The sequence below is a fragment of the Scomber scombrus genome, chromosome 9 (assembly GCF_963691925.1).
Source record: "Scomber scombrus chromosome 9, fScoSco1.1, whole genome shotgun sequence".
NCBI lineage: Eukaryota > Metazoa > Chordata > Actinopteri > Scombriformes > Scombridae > Scomber > Scomber scombrus.
Genome location: NC_084978.1, coordinates 5,503,837 through 5,521,565, shown reverse-complemented (window position 1 = coordinate 5,521,565; position 17,729 = coordinate 5,503,837). Strand labels below are relative to the sequence as shown.

The 17,729-nt window shown below is 37.8% G+C and overlaps 1 protein-coding gene across 2 annotated transcripts in view; it reads right to left on the bottom strand.

Annotated features, from left to right (window-relative positions):
• Positions 1 to 13,856: 13,856 nt before the first annotated feature.
• The window catches only part of sec24b (SEC24 homolog B, COPII coat complex component), a 30,028-nt gene continuing 26,155 nt past the window's right edge, over positions 13,857 to 17,729 (bottom strand). For both annotated transcript variants that reach the window (XM_062425758.1, XM_062425759.1), the window contains one exon: positions 13,857 to 15,026. In XM_062425758.1, coding sequence (XP_062281742.1) covers positions 14,912 to 15,026 — 115 coding nt within the window. In that variant the 3' untranslated portion in view covers positions 13,857 to 14,911. The remainder of the gene's footprint in view (positions 15,027 to 17,729) is intronic.

Sequence of the window (17,729 nt, the reverse complement as noted above, 5' to 3'; positions counted from 1 at the left end):
GTCCTTACTTACTGCGTTATAGTTTTACAATCATGTCTTAATTAATAATTAAACAAATTGTTACAAATGACAGAGATCACTGTAGATTTGCACTGATTAATTAATGAATTAATTAATCGATTGACAGGAAATTAATCACATCACTACTACTACTTCTCAAATATGAATCTTCTTGTTCTTTTAGTCCTCTGTGATAATAAACTGAATTTCTTTGGTTTAAAGACTGTTGGACGAGACAGAACAAGACATTTGGGGATGTAACTTTGGGCTTTGGGACACAAAGTGCCATTTTCTGACATTTTATAGACTTATTACTTTTTGAGAAAACTGCAGCCCAAGCTGACTGACAAGCTGATAAGACGCAACAAATGTTAACAGTAAAATAACTTGAAACTAATGCACATGAAAACTACAATTATGAAAATGTGATAAAACCAATAAAATGTTTCCCAGCCTATCTCACTCATCTCACTCATCTTAAGAAGATCCTTTTTGAAATTTAAGCTTACTTGAAAATACATCAGATACAAAGCAGAAAGATACATTTTAGATAAAGACTTAACAGCTCTTAAACTCCTCATTAACAAGTCTTAAAACTAGACATTGTAAATATGAAAAGAAAAGAAAGATTTTACAATTTCAGGACTTCTCTCTTGCAGGTTAGATGTTGATAAATTTGGGAAGTTATTAGTTTTAATAAGCTGTGATCCTGTTTCTCTTATCATTTATTTAACATGCTAAATGTGGCATTAAGAATAAATCTTTTTTTCAAGGGAAACTTGGCCTAGAAAAAGCTGTGTTTTGACAATAAATAGACAACTGTCACACACACACACTACACAACAGATGATAGAAATGGTCCATTTAAGGAGTAACGTGGAGGCATTTAAACTGTGTTGAGTTAGAAAGGAAACTTTAAATTCTGACAATTTCAGGTCTAGTGGAAAAGGGTGTATTTGTGTGTATTTGATAACCTTTTGGTCCTGATGCTGGTTTAGTGGTGAGAGCTTGTTGTATGTCCTGTGATAAAAAGCTCAGCTGCTCTATCTGCACGACCTCAGCTATCTGTCAAACGCACTCTGTTTCTCGGTTACAGTTTTCCCAGCATGCACTGTCCTTAACTGCCTGTGAAGATAAGTGTGTAACACGCTATACAGCATTTAGTACAGTCCAGTCCTCACTCATTAACATGGTGTAAGATAACAAATCTCATACTGTACGTGGAACACGCTTTGTTGTTTTTAGCTTTATCTTCTTCTTTGATGAAAACGCCTTTATGTCGACACCATCCCCACCGCTCCACACTCAACTGATTATTTCTAAATTTAAAAAACACAAACATGCATACTGTACAGAAATATTAACTATAACATTTATATATGATTTAGAAATTGTAATTTTTCATCTATGGCTCCTGTTGTAAATTCAGATGTCTTCAGATTTCCCACATTTTTATTTTGTGAGGAAGTTTTGGGGTTTTTTTCTTCTTGTCTTGAGCTGATTCACCACCAACATGGACATCAACACATTGTACATGATGTATGAGTTTAGTCATTGTGATCATATTATTATTCCTGATACTTTATCACTCTTGTTCTCTCGTTTTATTCTTTTACCTAATATCATTTCTCGTTATTGTTTGTATTGAGTAAAACTGACTAAAAAACTCAAGTATTGTTACGTTCCTACTGCTGAATGTATACCTGACTAATGAGCTTCTGCTATAAGCTTAGAGATGAGAGGGAAATCTTTCTTAAATCATTGCTGTGATACAGAACTAGAAGTTTTCTGTGATTTTTTTGGGCCATTTTTACATCGTGATACAGCTTAAATGTTGTGTTTCTTCTTGCTTGGGTGCACATGGACATGAAAAGAGTAAACTTTGCTCAGTGAAATGACTCTTTAAGCCAAATAATGTAACAAATAACCATTTATCTGACTTGATCTTGTTTACAATATATTCAAATCAGCCTCTTTTATACAAACAAACCACACTTAATTTTATTTGGGTCAAAGCAGCCTTCATATTCCCTCAGGATGTGATATGTGTTGGGAAGATAAAACAACCCTGAGGTAATCGTACTTGTGACTGTGACACAGTGTGAATCATGACGATCCCGTGAGGCATTCCTGCAGCGTTAGACATGGGATCATCTCCTCTCCGTCTGTAGGTGAGACGGCTCATTGCACCATTCAGGCAGGTAAAGTGTTGTTTTTTCCAGATAATTACAGACACAAACTGTCAATGTCCCGACATGAACACTCATCATAAGAGCTTCTGTGAATTGTCTTGGAAACAGATCCAGCTGGTTGGTGCTGAGTCAGAGTCATGATGTCATGATGTCAGTGAAGTAATTTATGTACATTAGCACAAAGTCGATACTAACTAGCTGTCAATGTTTCCACTAGAAAACAGATTTACTTGTTTCAACATGCAGCAGACAGGGGTCTTTATGTGTGGAGATGTTTATGTGCAGTGATGCAACTACAGCTCATGTCGGTGTTTCATCAAGAATCTTGTTATTTTTTTAAATAATTGTAAATCCTGGTGAAGAATCATTTCCTAAAGGTTGAATCAATTATAGATGATTCAATTTTAAGGATTATCTTTTTAGGATAATCAATCTGTTGATTATTTTTGGGTCCATTTTTTAAATAAAACTTGCCGGAATATAAAAAAAAATGTCAAGAGCCCAAACTGACATTATCAAATTGATTATTTGTCTAACAGTCCAGCGTCACCTTATACTTAATTTACAACGTAATGGTAAATAAAAAAGTAGCAAATCTTCACATTTGACAAATTGGAATAAGCAAATGTTGACTGACTAATTCATTATTCAACTAATTGCTACAGCACTATTATACATTTGGGGAAATACGTGTATCATTGTATAAATGAGTAAATATATCAGTAACTTAAAAGTAATGATCATTTGGGGACTGTATAAATGAATTGAGGGGGGGTTGGAAAAGTTTACTGTAAGATATTTTTCTTTTTGCTAAAGGGAGGTTAAAACATTTTTGGGAGAGCAGAGAAGGGTCTTTTAACTTCTATTCATCCCAGACTTATAGTACATTTTGTTTAATTCATCTCTTGTGGGATTTCTTAATCATATTAAGAGGTCAGTTATGGAATTAATTTTAATTAGTTAATTTTAACTTCACAAATGTTTAAGAGGTCGGTATATTCAGATGTCCATCGTACAGTCAAATAGCTTCGGAGCTATTCCCCTCCTCTTGTCCGAAGGCTGTTCTGGGTCGTTTCTGTAACTTTCCGATACTAACACGATGATTGGTGAGCTGTGTGTTGGTAAGAAAGGAGCCAGGTTTTGAATAACTGAGTGTTTCACTATTAATGTCTTCAAGGAGAGACCGTCTGAAAATATGACCCAAGATCCACTCATTCTTACACCATCTGAGTTTTTTGGTCACTTTCCACAGTATGACTGTCTGTTTATCGGACCAACAGAAAAGCCAAAGAGCTACACTACTCAAAATCCCTGCCTGAAAAATGTTTGTCCAATTACTGTAAAGACCAAGATTTGAAAAACTAAGAATCACAAACCAAAAATAAGAAATGCAAAACAAAATACAGACAATACAGTCAGTTTGAAGCCGTAATTTTGGATGCAAGTCACATTTATTTGCATTTTATGTTGTAGCTCTTTGTCATATTTTGATATGATAATAATTTTGGGGTGCAGTTATTGGATGGTTAATGATTCCACATTTATTTGCATTTTTATTCACAGACAAAAACTCTCCTATTGACAACTGTGTGTCTGTATTTGAGCTTTTCTTCATCAAATTCACCTTTTGGGACCAACATGTCACTTTTTAGAATAAGACAGCATTGATAATATTACTATTTGACAACCATGGATGACATTAGTTTCCATTTGATTATATCATAAATCATTAAACTATGGCTGTAAAATATCACAACTTCAAATATGAATTCCTCTCCCTGTCAAAACATTAAGCAACAACAAACCAGGAGGATGTTTAACCACCGACTAAAAACACTCTGTAGAAAAGGAAAGGGGAACTAAATCCAACACAAACACTGGATTTTGTGTTCGGTAAAGGAGCCCCATCCTCCTCTTGAGACAGTAAATCCAGGGAGAATCTGATAGGAACAGTAGGTTACTATTAATAAATCTGTGGGTCCTGTGGGAAACGGAGGAGGAAAATAGTCTGGTAGCCTCACCAGCCGTGTCCTCCATCCTCACCGTTTAACCCTCATAATTCACAGAGCCTTGTTTTCATTAAAGAGAGGGTGCGAGTTGGGAGCGCTGCCGGGGGAGAGGGAGTTCATTATTGGCTGAGGTTGGTGGTCGGCACATGGCCCTTACATAAGTCTTAGCTCCTCACTTGTCTCAAGTCCCAGCTACCCACCCACAAACCCACTCACTCGCCAAACAAAAACATCTGGGAGCGGGGAATCTAATTCACATTGACCTGGGAGGGGCACATAACAAAACTGGTGTCCTTATAATAAACAGAAAAAAGACATTTAGTCTGTGGGAGGTTTTTTTAACAGAGATTGTAGATTTCAAATAGCGGCACTTATTTGAAGTAAACATTTTCATTATACTGTATGAAATCATATGGATGGAAAAAACCACATCCCCCATTTTCCAAGTTCTGTTTTTTTTTATTCTTATCTTATGCAGAGCCAAACCAACAATTGATCTACTTACACGTGTGTGTATCCAAAACCTGATATATCATATTCTTCTGTGCCACAGACCTCCGTTGCTGCACAAAAACATGTTTAATGAGCCACAGCGTTGCACTGGGTGACATGTTCCTTCACCACGAAGATTAGGATGACAATAGTTTGTTTGGAAAAAGCTCCAAAGATGAATAACTGCGATGACATTTTCAGTCTTCAGTTCTGTGTGAATGTGTGGGAATGCATTGACTTCATTTTTAAGTTCCTGCTCACTTTACAACAACATTTAGGCCTGTTGAAGCTCTGAAGACTACCTAACTAGCCAAGAAGCTAATATAACAATCTCTACAGCCATGCTTTAAAGTTAAAATTGCGTCACTCACAACACCGAAACATGATTGTTTGAGAGTAATCAGAGAAAGTTTAGATTGACAAAACAAAAGTTAAACCTGCTAAAAACAAAAGGAATTTGCGGAGCTATGTGCAACAATTTTTGCATCTTTACACAACGATTAGTAAAATTTGAACTTCTCTCTCAAGCTCTCCTTCTCTCTTCACACAGGTACATCAGTTACTCTCTGTGTTTAACACTATAAATGTAATGAATTCATGCTTACTTGAACCCTCAAGACAAAGCTAAATATTCAGATTTGTTAGACAGTCAAAACAAATCCTTCAGCATTCCCAGGTGATGTTGGTTATGTAATCCAACCAGTGAGTCCGCCGTCGGATCTGCAGCCAGCTGGACATTTCTGCAACACCTCCACATTGATTCAAATACCTGAACCACTTTAACTCTTTCTTTACAACAAAAGAAGAGGAAAAGGTGTACTCCTTCTGATGTCCTAGACCAGTGGTGTTAAACTCATTTTACTTCAAAGGCCACATATAGCCCAGTTTGATCTCAAGTGGGGCTGGACCAGTAAAACCATCACATAATAACCTATGAATAATATATATATACAAAACACACCTTTTGCAGCCAGGTGTGTCAATCTGGGGTAACCCTGCTAAGAGATGCTGATAAAATGTGTCCAAGACCAGTGATGCAAATCTGTTCTTCACATATGAATCATGCAGCAAGTCAGTTATCTCAAGTTGGACGTAAACGAGAAGATCAGAAGCCTCGACTATGAATGGAGACTGAAAATCAGAGAGAATAGCGAAGTGTTATATTGAAAAGTTTGAATTACTTTTCTGCCATTTTCATACTTTGAAATGTTATCCTGTAGGCTGGTTTGGACCCCATCAGCAGGCCAGCAGACGATATGTTTGACACTGCTGTCGTAGACCGATTCAAATTGCTAGGAGGGTCCAGTCTAGTGTTTTGAACTTTGCAGGTGGGTTGACCCTTTTATGGACACTTGAATCATGGATTGTGCCTTTAATTCTTCCGTGAAGCATAACAAATGTAGCTCATAGGCTAAATTCTCCAGAGCTTTCAATGTTTGTGTAACAAATCTAGCGTGTCTTCACATCCAAACTGGCTCACAGCACCATATGTGGATATATATTTTTAGCATGATTAGCCCCACTGGGATGGGAACTCTTAACCAAGGTACTATACGTACCATGTTGAACCCATGTAGGAACATGGATGGCGACAGAGAGATCTTTATCAGCATATTTTCCATTTGTTCTCCTCTGACACTCAGGCAGCGCCTTTATAGAGGAAGTGCTAAAGATGTTTCAAACAGCCAAAAAGGGAAGCCAAGACTTGACAGAAGGAAACAACTTCCTGAGTCGGTCGGGGGATCCAACCAATACAAAGGAAGCATAAAGCTTTACAGGAGCGGTGCTTTGGGCCTCAGAAAGACAGGATCTCTTATATAACAGGGTGGATTTACACGTTCCACGTCAAACACTGGGGGCCTCACAGTAGGTAACTACTTTGGGGGGGAAGGGGGTTGAGTCTGAAACCCAACTGGTGCTACAGGCCAAGCACAACAGTCCAAAGCAAAAGATTGAATAACTGCCACCTTTTTATGGAGGAGTATTAAAGGAGCTGTGAGAAAGCTACTCTCAGCTCAAACCAGAAATAAAGCAGTTAAATCCAGTGTTTAGTCCATCTACACCGCTTTGTTAAGCTCTAAATCCTTTGAGAGTATTTGACACATCCGTATTAACCGAGCTCGGCTTTGGGTATTATACGAAAATGCTGAACAATAGAAAAATAGTAACGAATTGTTGCTGCTTTGTTCACACATTGGTTGGTGTAGTGAATTTTTAGAGGACTTAAGAGACCAACATTGGTGGAAGTTACAACATTTCCGAAAGAGCTAAACGGTTAATTAAACATTTGATATTTGAGAGTACATTCACTTTAAACCAGATGTCTTGTTCTCTCAATTTACACCATCTGTCCACACGTGCTGGTGTTTCTTCACCCAAAAACTGAGGTTGTTTCTGTTTCTTAAAGCAGACTTCATCTTTATGAAATTGGCCTGAAAATGCTTGCACGTCATTTTGGACAAATTGAATGACCTATATTAAGAACAAAGTGTCAAAAATGTGTAAGTAATGTTGAGTTTTATCAGTTTATCTGCGTGTGTTGCTGCTTTGTTCACAGTTGTAGTGAATTTTGAAAAGGACTGAAAAGGTGGAAGTTACAAAAATGTGTGATGGAGATAATTGGTTAATTAGACATTTGATATTTGAGAGTAACATTCACTTTAAACCAAATGAATGTAAAATCATTTTCTCTCAATTTACGCCCTTTGTCAATATGTGGGAGCTTTTTTTTCTGAAACAGTGCACAGACCTCTTAAAACGGTCGTCATCTTTTTGAAATTGACCTGAAAATGTTTGTACGTCATTTTGAACAAACTGGATAACTGGATAATTCTTTCAATTTACTGTACACCCTCTGTCTACACGTAGTGGTGTTTTCCCCCCAAATAACTGAGCTTTTTTTCTAGAAACAGTGTACAGACAATCTTAAAACAGCCTTCGTCTTCATGAAATTGACCTGAAAACTGGGTGGCTTATATTAGGAATAAAAGTTTCAAAACATTTGTGAGTAGTGGGGTTTTATCAGTGTATCTATGTATGTTTCATTTAGTTCATAAAATCTCAGAAAACTGTGAAGATTGTTTTTCACAACGCCCGTTTTGTCCAACCAACTGCCCCAAACCCCAAATACTGAAAACATAAAAACAGATATATGAATCAAAACCTCCACACATGACCAAAAGTTTCCAAGTGATCAACGATAAAAACTGTAGGTAGGTCGACTATCTGATTACTTGACCAACTGTTTCAGCACCAAATTGAAGAAATCAGATGTTCAGCCACAGAGTGAGTCACACTGGACCTTCAAACCCAGTCAGAAACTGGGCATGATTTCCAGTAAGATCATTAAGATGTAAACTGGAGGAAATGGAAGCAATTACAAGACATTTTAAGAGTTCATCTGATTGATTTAAAGTTTCTTTTTGAGGTTACGTGAGTCCACTGTTTTCACAGAAAAGGCGACTAGTCTTAAAAACACTGCCGGGGTCTTGAATTGTGTTTGAGGCGTCCACCGATGGCGCCACGGCAGCATCCCCCTCCCTCTCACCCTCTCTCTCTCTCTCTGAAGTCGTTCTGCATGTGGTTCAAGTTGAGGACTCGGGCTTGTCTGAGGAGGAATGCTCATCAAAATAAACTCAGCTGGGCTCTCCTTTTCTTCCTCCTGACAGCTGAAAAGCTCAAATAGGAGGCGGAGGGGGCGGTAAGCTGGGAGACGGGGTTGGCGTGTTGCTGTGCGAAGCTGCAGGAAAGCTGAACAAACAACCGTGTTTGTTTGTCACAAAGCAGAGTCGCAGCGATGAGAGCGGAAAAAACATGAATGATGCTTTCACAGACAGGTGTTATGAAACCAGGCTGATTATGTTTGTGCTCATGGAAATGTAGACTACTGTAGTTCAACCGCAAGAAATAATGATCTCTCTACTGAAAAAGGATATGGGTCTGCTTCATGAAGACAAAACATGAGTAAACCACAATCCTGCATCTTATACTGTTAGTACTCAGCAGGGGAAGCAAGGTTTGAACCGCAGGGATAAAAACAAAAAGGCCCATGAGGCCCTTATCTGGCCAAAGACTCAAATATTTCCCCTCACAGACTACAAAAAGAACCTTTTTCTCTATTTTGACTGCCGCCTGTGACTATCTGAAGTATATCCGCAGCAACAATACCCCATTGTTTGCTCGCAGGACAAACACAGAAACTGCTTTCGAGTTAGGCCAAGACTACACAGAGAGAGAAACAGAGAGAGAAACTCCAACACACAGCAGAGCAGTGTATCACTGGTAGATAACCTCAGAATGCACAAGACCAGAGCTGCGTATGTGTCCAACAATCTCGCTTTGATTTCAGAGAGGGGCGGAAAAAGGAAGATATGGACGTCAGAGCTAGCTGAGGGGCTTATCTTTTAACGGTTGGCTCAAGTCTAAACTGAGCATATGCAGGAGTCCAACTCCGCTGTTGGATTTCAACATGAATGTTTTAACTGCTGGTAGATAAACCCCCTTTTTCTGGTTGTTTTTTTAATATATAAATGTAGAAATAGATTTGTTGTGTCAGGCAACTAGGTGTTACTCAAGATAATTAATATGTGACTTTAAAGGACAGATTCACATTTTTTCTTGCCTCTAATCATTCCTCCTGTTCGTACTGACCATTAGAAGATCTGTTCATAATGCACTTACAATGAAAGTGGTGGAGGACTAAATCCACAGTCCTCCATCTGTACAAAAAAATGTATTTAAAAGTTGATCTGAAGCTAATAAGAAGCTTCAGCCGTCTTTTTAGTGCTGAAATCCCTCTTTTTGTTACTATACTTCCACCACAGCTCAACAGGGAAACATAAAGAGGGAATTTGATGCTAAAAAGACTGTAAATGTGTCAGATATCCACTTCATATGACTAACTCAGACTCATATAAGCTTCTTTCTTTGGTTGTATCCTTAATGATTTAACTTGTTTTTACCATTTAAGTTTTTACAGAGTTTAAAACTGTGAATTTGTTTTTTTTCCTTTCCAGTTTGATTTTATGTCATGACACCACAGATATGATAATTGGCGTGATGTCATCTTGCAACATCTAGCAAATTTTCCACTGAAAATGGTCGGCAACACAAGTTTTAAACTTTGCTCCTACTTGATGTGAGAAAGGCACGAGCACAAAAAGTGTCACAACATTTTTTAAGAAAGAACATTGTGGTTTGATGTACTACTGCTCTCATTGTGGTATTGTGACACTCCTCTTTTTAATTATTACCGAGGGGAATTAAAGCACAGAAGCAGCCTGTGAGGTAAAATACACAGCGACATGGGGGAAACTGTGACTTCATATTCATGGGTAAATCAAAGAGGGTCTGTAGTAAGATGGAAAGTTGGACTGTAGGGGCGGCAAGCAGGCAGGCAAGCAGGCAGACAGGCGGGAGAAGAGAGGAGTTGGGGGTGGGTGAGTGGTGTGAGGTGGGTGTTGGACCGTTAGAAGTGGGCGTGTGAAAGGTTGGACCAGTCAAAACTGGAGTTTAAATATAGCTGGCAGGACACACACACTCTCCCTTGTTGTTTGTTGGGCTGAGTGTCAGAGACTCTAAACGAGCGCCGGTTCAACGGTGGAGGATTTGAAACGCAGAGCTGCAGAGCTGGATTTGTCACGGCCTTGTGCACGTGTAAGACAGTGTGTAAGGAGACCAGACACACACATAGACAAACATCTGGCATCCCTCTGCAACCCAACATGTCAAATTACTTACTAGATTTGTGAAAAGTATGTAAAATGCTACTCAGCTTTCAAGTGCATTTTTCAAACGCCCCTTTCCAGCTGGATGTGGCCATATTTTCCCCCTCAAATATGTTTAATGTTTCAAATGAAAAATAAGAATGTGTGACTTCTTCATGCAACTTTTATTTTCTGTTTTTGCCTTCTTCCTGGCACTGCAACCATGTTTGAGGTCCAGGGTGCAATTTTCCATGAGAAAAATGTCAGTCGGACCATATGGGAGCCCGAAATGTTTGCAAATGAAGCAGAGACGAAGCCAGCATGGCAGGACACAGTCTTCTGAGCTGTTTGTGTGTGTTTAATACAGACCATTAGCCTCAGAGTATTTTACAGCTCTGACTTCTTCTTAAGCAGCTTGACTCAATTAAAGACAACAAACTTAATTCTCACACACAAGGGTCCTCTGCAGGTCGTGGGGATTCGTTTGATCATTTCCTGCTGTTAAGAAGTGTGGAAAAGCATGGGAAAGACCATGAAAGTATATAAAACTCAACAAAATACAGTGTTTGCTGTAGTGAAATAGAGTTCATTGCATACTTTCATCGTCTCGTGGGCTTTTACTGCTGTTTCAGATAAGTGCTCACCCTTCTTAACCCTTATAACTTGTCTGCATGCAAACAGTCACATTTAAAGATATGGAGTAACATCTATCAACAGATGCCATCATAACATTTCTATAACTAATCCATTACTGTGCTTGGATTGCATGCAGCCTGTAGCGTGAGTGTAAATGGTTTTATAAAAGTTCACATCATCCTGCAAAGCTACACCCTCACCATGTGACTCCCATCTGACTGCTGAAGTTTAACAGGTTGCAGCTTTAAAGGTTAAGAGTTTAGCAGTAGCGAACGTGGGGGTCAAAAGTTAAGAAGATTTTCTGAAGATTGGTTTAAAATTGAATCGGAGCAGTGGGGATAATTATAATCTGCATTTTGGGAATTGAGGAAAAATAGCCATTTTATCGAAAAGTTGACAGAAAAAAACATTTATCTAGAGATGTTTTACAGGTAAGAACTGAGACATAGTAGAAAAGATGCAGCAACTCTTCCCCAAAAACAAATATTTTGTAGTCTGGCTTTTATGTTATGTGATATTTGATGCACGCCTCAACTTTTATATTCATCTTTGTTTTATTAACTTAACCTTAATATAATTTTTGTATATTTTTGCTTCATTTTATAACTTTTAGGTATATTAGCATATATATACATTAGGTTATGTATGTGTTTATTTGTGTATATGTATGAGCTATTGGATACGTGCATTTCTCCTATGGGGATGAATAAAGTCTATCTATCTATCTATCTATCTATCTATCTATCTATCTATCTATCTATCTATCTATCTATCTATCTATCTATCCATCCATCTATCTATCTATTGACTTGTCCTGTAAAAACCACTTTGCATAGATTGTTTAAGAAAGATGCTCTATAAATTCAGCTTATTATAATAGTATTTATTATTAATATTATTATACATACCTGAATGAAGTTGAGCTGTCCACTGCACAAAGTGGGAAAGTTCATGTGACAGTCGACACAACGAGAATAATAAAGAGAATGTTAACTACTGTCCTTACAGTAGGTAACTATTACTACATTATTACAAACATTATCATTCAAAAATCACTACTGTGTTCTTGTAGAGTGACGAGTAAAGATGCAGCACAGACAGAGCTGCATTAAGACTTAATTAGAGCACAAATAACCTGTGAAGTTGTATCATTTTTTTATTACAAGATCATACAATTATATTTTAATCTGACAGCAGATGTTCAGCGGTCCATTGGTTAGTGTTCCACTGTAGCACGTTAATGAAATTAGTAATTGCTGCAATATAAAACACCTTTCCTTCAACAGTTAATTTGATTTAGGATCCTTTGTTTCGCTTTTATTTTTCCATAATTTTGTCTCTGTGTTACTGGAAGATGCACGTTTTGTAAAATAGCGGCATGATGTAATGCCATGTGAGGTCAGCCAATAAACTCAAACATTAAATCAAGAATTTTAAGACGTATTAAAGCAACTTTTCATATTAAAATCTTTCGTTTTATTGCTTTCTTTACTGTGTTGAGTGGACACAAACCAACAGTGACCAATAAACTTAAAGAGATGATCTGTTTTTAGTTATTTAAGCTGAGAAATACAGCTTACATTCTTATTTTCCATCCTAAAGTGAAACTCTTTGAACACATTTCTGATTAAACCTGCTTCTGATCAAATAAAAAAAGGTCAAAAATGACGTTTAGGAATCATAAGATCATTGAGATGTGAGACGGTGGGAGTGACGGATGATGTAATTGGTCAAAACATGAGAGCGCTTAGTCAAGGTCCTGCAGAGTCACATGATGAGGCCTGCAAGAGAGTAGCGAGGGAGTGACATTACATCAGCTCCCCGCTTCACAGAAAGTTTGTTTGTTCCTGGAAACCGTGGGAACGAGGAATGAGTTTCAAATCAGTAATGCACAAAATGTTGCAGTATAATCAGGATATCTGCACATTTTTTTAAAGTACAAATTTAATGACTTTTCAGACCTTTTAACAGCACAAAAGGAGACAAATACGACTATTCTGTGTAAAGCTTTTGTCCTCGGTCATGAGAACATTCTCCAATTAAAATTGTTCTGCAAACAGCGGTGAAGGAAGAATTTAGATCATTTACTTATACTTTACTTAGTAATAGTCTGCATTACCATGTTTAGAGACTGTTGTATTCATAATAATGCAAATTGTACGGACTGTTGTGGGTTGAAATGGAGCGAGTCATAATACCACTCAATACCAATATTACTCTTGTAAATAATGTCAGGATTATTTTATATTTATTTACTACTATTGTTCTTTATTCTTTCTCTTATTGCTGCTCTTCTATTTTAATGTCCACTTGCTGCTGTGATAATGAAAATGTCCCCATTGTGGGACTAATACAGGAATATCTTATTTTAGTAATTTATACAAAACTGCAACTAATGATAAGTTTCATTATAGTTCCAACTGCTGATTGTTTTTTACTTTAATAATAAGTTGATTGGTTGGTTTATGTAAAATAATCAGAAAAATTATGATAATAATGATTGATAAACTGATTAAATATAATTACGTTCAAATCAAATTTAATGTTTTAACTCCTACAATTTTTTAGACATTTTTAGACCTTAAATATAAAAAACTAAATTTAAGACATTTTAAGACGCTTTAAGGATCTGTGGTAATAATGAAAAATCCCCAAAAACTGGATCACAACTATGGGTGCAAAGGGGCGGAACATTAAACATAAATTTCCAGCTTATACCCATTAATTCCCATGAAAAGTTTCCAACCTCCCAGAGTTTTGCAACCCTAAATCACAGTTAATTAACTGCAGAATCACATGAAACAGACAAGAGTTCAGTTTTTGTTTTTTATTTAATAAGCTGGTTCATAAATTATCGCACATAAAAGATTCTTTTTCAATAGTTAAAAAGTGGATAGCAACTCGAGTTAGCGCCTGGAAAAAAACAACAACAAAACAAAAAAAAAAACAAATGAGAAGAAGATTGCTGACAGAGGAGGCGTTTTCAATATTGATCTCGACAAATCGGGAGTTCACACAGTAGAGGAGAGAAGAGAGGGGCCGGTGATTGGGTGTGTGTGTGTGTGCGGGTGTGGGCGGGGTTTCAACGTCCAACCCACGGGGAAGTTCACTTCCTGTTACACACAGACGGTCGTCTTCTATCCTCAGACTAGCAGCAAACAAAACGGTGACATGCGTTTCGTACTTCGCACATGCCAAAGAAGAAAGAAGAAAAAAAACGACAGAAGGAATGCTTGTTTCTGTTCTCCAGTGTATTAAAAAAAAGTCGAGGGAAGTTGTGAGGAAGGGAATAAATTATAAAAATTAAAATAAAAACACAGCTACTAGCTACATGTGAGGCTCACAAAAAACAAACTAAAAAACACGTGGGAGGGAGGAAGAAGTGGCGTCCTCTTGGCTCGACTTTTCTCCCCCCTTCTTTTCTTTTTCTCATGAGTGATTCGACGAGAAGCTACGACGGGGGAGGGGGGGGTTCGACAGTAGGTTGAGAGGCGGCGAGGAGACACCGAGCAAATCCCCGTTCCTTCATTTTAATAATTTCTATAATTCATTTCTACATCTATCCCCTCTTCCTTTTCTATCACCCCCTCCTTCTTCTTTCTGATGGCAGACCGATGAGTTTCGAGAGCGGGGGGGGCGAGGGGGGGGGGGGTTTGTTTAGTAAGACTTGTTGGGATTAGGAAGAGGAGGCAAACCCACCTTCTCGCTAGAGCTGGTCTGAGGGAGCAATGGGTGTCCGTCATTGGCTAACGCTAACGTTTTCATTCTTTCTACACGAGGCGGGAAAAAAATTCCTCCGCTCCGGTTTTTGAGGATCGATCGTAGCGCCCAAAAAGTTGTTGTTGTTTTTTTTTTAACTCTGCGTGTGATGGGAGCTCTACTTGGACACTTGCTGCTGAATGTGCTGCAGGAATTCGTAGTAGGAAGAAGCCGACTCGGACCGATCCTCCACCAGGTGCTGGAAGAAGGTCGCTTTAGCCGAGGCTTCGTCCCTGCGAGACGAGAAAACACAAAAACAAGGACAGAGAATGTTAGAGGAAAAGCAGTTATTAGATACTAGCAATAAAACAACGACCAGTTTTGATCTACATACTGAAAGAATATGTAAAAATAATGTATTTTTATTTAACAAAGCATGCTCCAACTTTTAATGTATTTCTTAATTGCAGTAAAAACCGGTGTATAAGACGCACTCCACTTTTCAATGAAAAAGTATTGCTTATACACCAGTGTGTCCTATACAGCAGTAAAATACAGAGAGAGGTTGGATCTGGATATGAATATAGGTCTGTAAAGGGTCGTCCACACTAAGAACATGAACTATAACATTCTGTAAACAGCAATGTCAAACACACGCTGCACGCTCCAGCTGTTTAGGCAGCTAATGAAAATTGACAGATTATTGATGACCCGTTAACGCTGTTAAGTATTTCGGGACACTAGTTGCTGTGATGTTTCAGTATTTACAGACCAAACTGATGATAGTAGTCTATTTGTGCACAGTGACGCTCTGATGAAGAGGTTTTGGGGCTCTAGTAAGCACACAGCTACACACTGTATTAAATATGTAAAGTTACCGTGTTCTTTTAAAAGGTTTAATTGAAACTCATAGCTCCCTAACCCGAACCCTAACCTCTGTCTGTAATGACACTAAACTGACAGCAATCTTGAGCTTTGGGAAACAGTGACGTTGACATTTTTCACAATTTTATGATATATTATTCACCAAATGACAGAACACTTAAAAAAATCATCAACTATATTGCTAATCAATTAATCGTTTTGAATCATTTTTAAGGATACACGCCCAAATTCTTTGATTCCAAATTCCGATTTTAAATTTTTTAAATGAATATTTTCTAGTTTCTGAATATCTTTGGACTGTTTTCAGTTGCATGTGGATTTGGGAAACACTGACTGTCAACATTTTCCAACTAAATGACAAATCGATTCACTGAGAAATTAAATTAACGGATAGTCGGAGTCTTTCATGAACTTGAACCCCATTCTTTCTACAGTCATTGTCTCTGAGTGCGACATTCCTGCGCTGGATTCCTGGATGCCTTTCCTCAAGAAGTCCACCTCGTAACAAACACTTCATTATCCTTTCAGCTACCACTCTGCCCCATTTGTACTGACATCATCCGTCCTCCACAACAACACAATAAACATGTGGTTTTGTAACAATGCTGCACCGCAGGAAGGAGAGAGAGAGGAAGCAGAAACAATGCGCTCCCTGTAGAAGCCTTTACCACCGCTGTCAGTCAGTGACCTCACCGTTCACCGAGTGTTTACGATAGAAATAACTTCGTCAGCCTCAGATCGGTCTTTAATGGGAGAAGGATCTTGATTTAATGTGAAACTGGACACACCCGGTTTTTCTGCAAAGTAGCTCTGGGACGCACTCGATCACATACTCACATGGTCGCAGGTGCCACCCGTGTGATCAGCTACTTCTAACTGATATGAACTGGACATTTAAGTATGGCTTCAAATTAATAAAAGGCAAAAATGAGCACAGCAAAACCTGCAAATCTGCACATATGATAAGCTGGGATACATTTTTTCTTGATAAGTGACTTAAATGACAGGTTCATCATTTTCAAGTGTGTCTTAAAACAACAGTCAGGTATCTATATGAACACTGAAAGAAGTTTTCCTTGCTCTAATCATTCCTCCTGTTCATAATGACTATTACAAGTTCCCCTTCAAATGTGCTTTCAATGTAAGTGATGCGAGTCATTTAAAAGTTGATGTGAAGCTTATATGACACATTTACAGTCTTTTTAGCATCAAATTCCCTCTTTGTGTTCCCTGTTGAGCTGTGGTGGAAGTATAGTAACAAAAAGAGGGACTTTTGCACTAAAAAGGCTGTAACGTTGAAACATATCTACTTTATTTGACTCATTTGGACGGCTGAAGCTTCATATTAGCCTCAGGTCAACTTTTAGATACTTTTTTTTTTGTACAGATGGAGGACTGTGGATTTTGTGCTCCATCATTTACATTGTAAGTGCATTATGAAAGGATCTTCTAATGCTCAGTATGAACAGGAGGAATGATTACAGCAAGACTATTTCAGCATCTGAAGTCACCACTTCAAGGAAATCACTACAGGCTGACCATGATCTTTGACCTTTGACTGCCATTTCTTTCTCTTCTGGCTTTACATTTATTTTGGGAGGGTGAAAAATTAACTGGTATTATGTAGAAATTCCACTCAACTATCTACCCATCCAAGGACTTGCAACACTATGATATTTTTCTTTATTAAATTTAGAAAGAGTGCATTTCAATCCCTCCCTGAGTCTTCATAAGATACAAACAAAAACTAACAATATTACTCTCAAAGAACTAATTTAATCTAGTTTATCTAAGTCTATCTTTCACTTTGAAGAATCAACTCGGCATTGTGGAGAAATTTCACTCAACTATCTACACACCCGAGGACTCGCAGCACTGTGATAATATGTGTCTTTATTAAATTTAGAAACACGTACGATTTGATCCCTCACTGAGTCTTTATCAGATACAACATTATTCTTAAAGTATCTAATTTTCTAAGTGTATCTTTCACTTTGGAATAAACTATTGATTCCACGCTGGGATGACAGCAGCAAGAAGTACATTTCTTCTTTCTGATAAACTTTGATCTTAAAACTATTTTCACAGTATTATGTTGGTCTGAAGTGTCG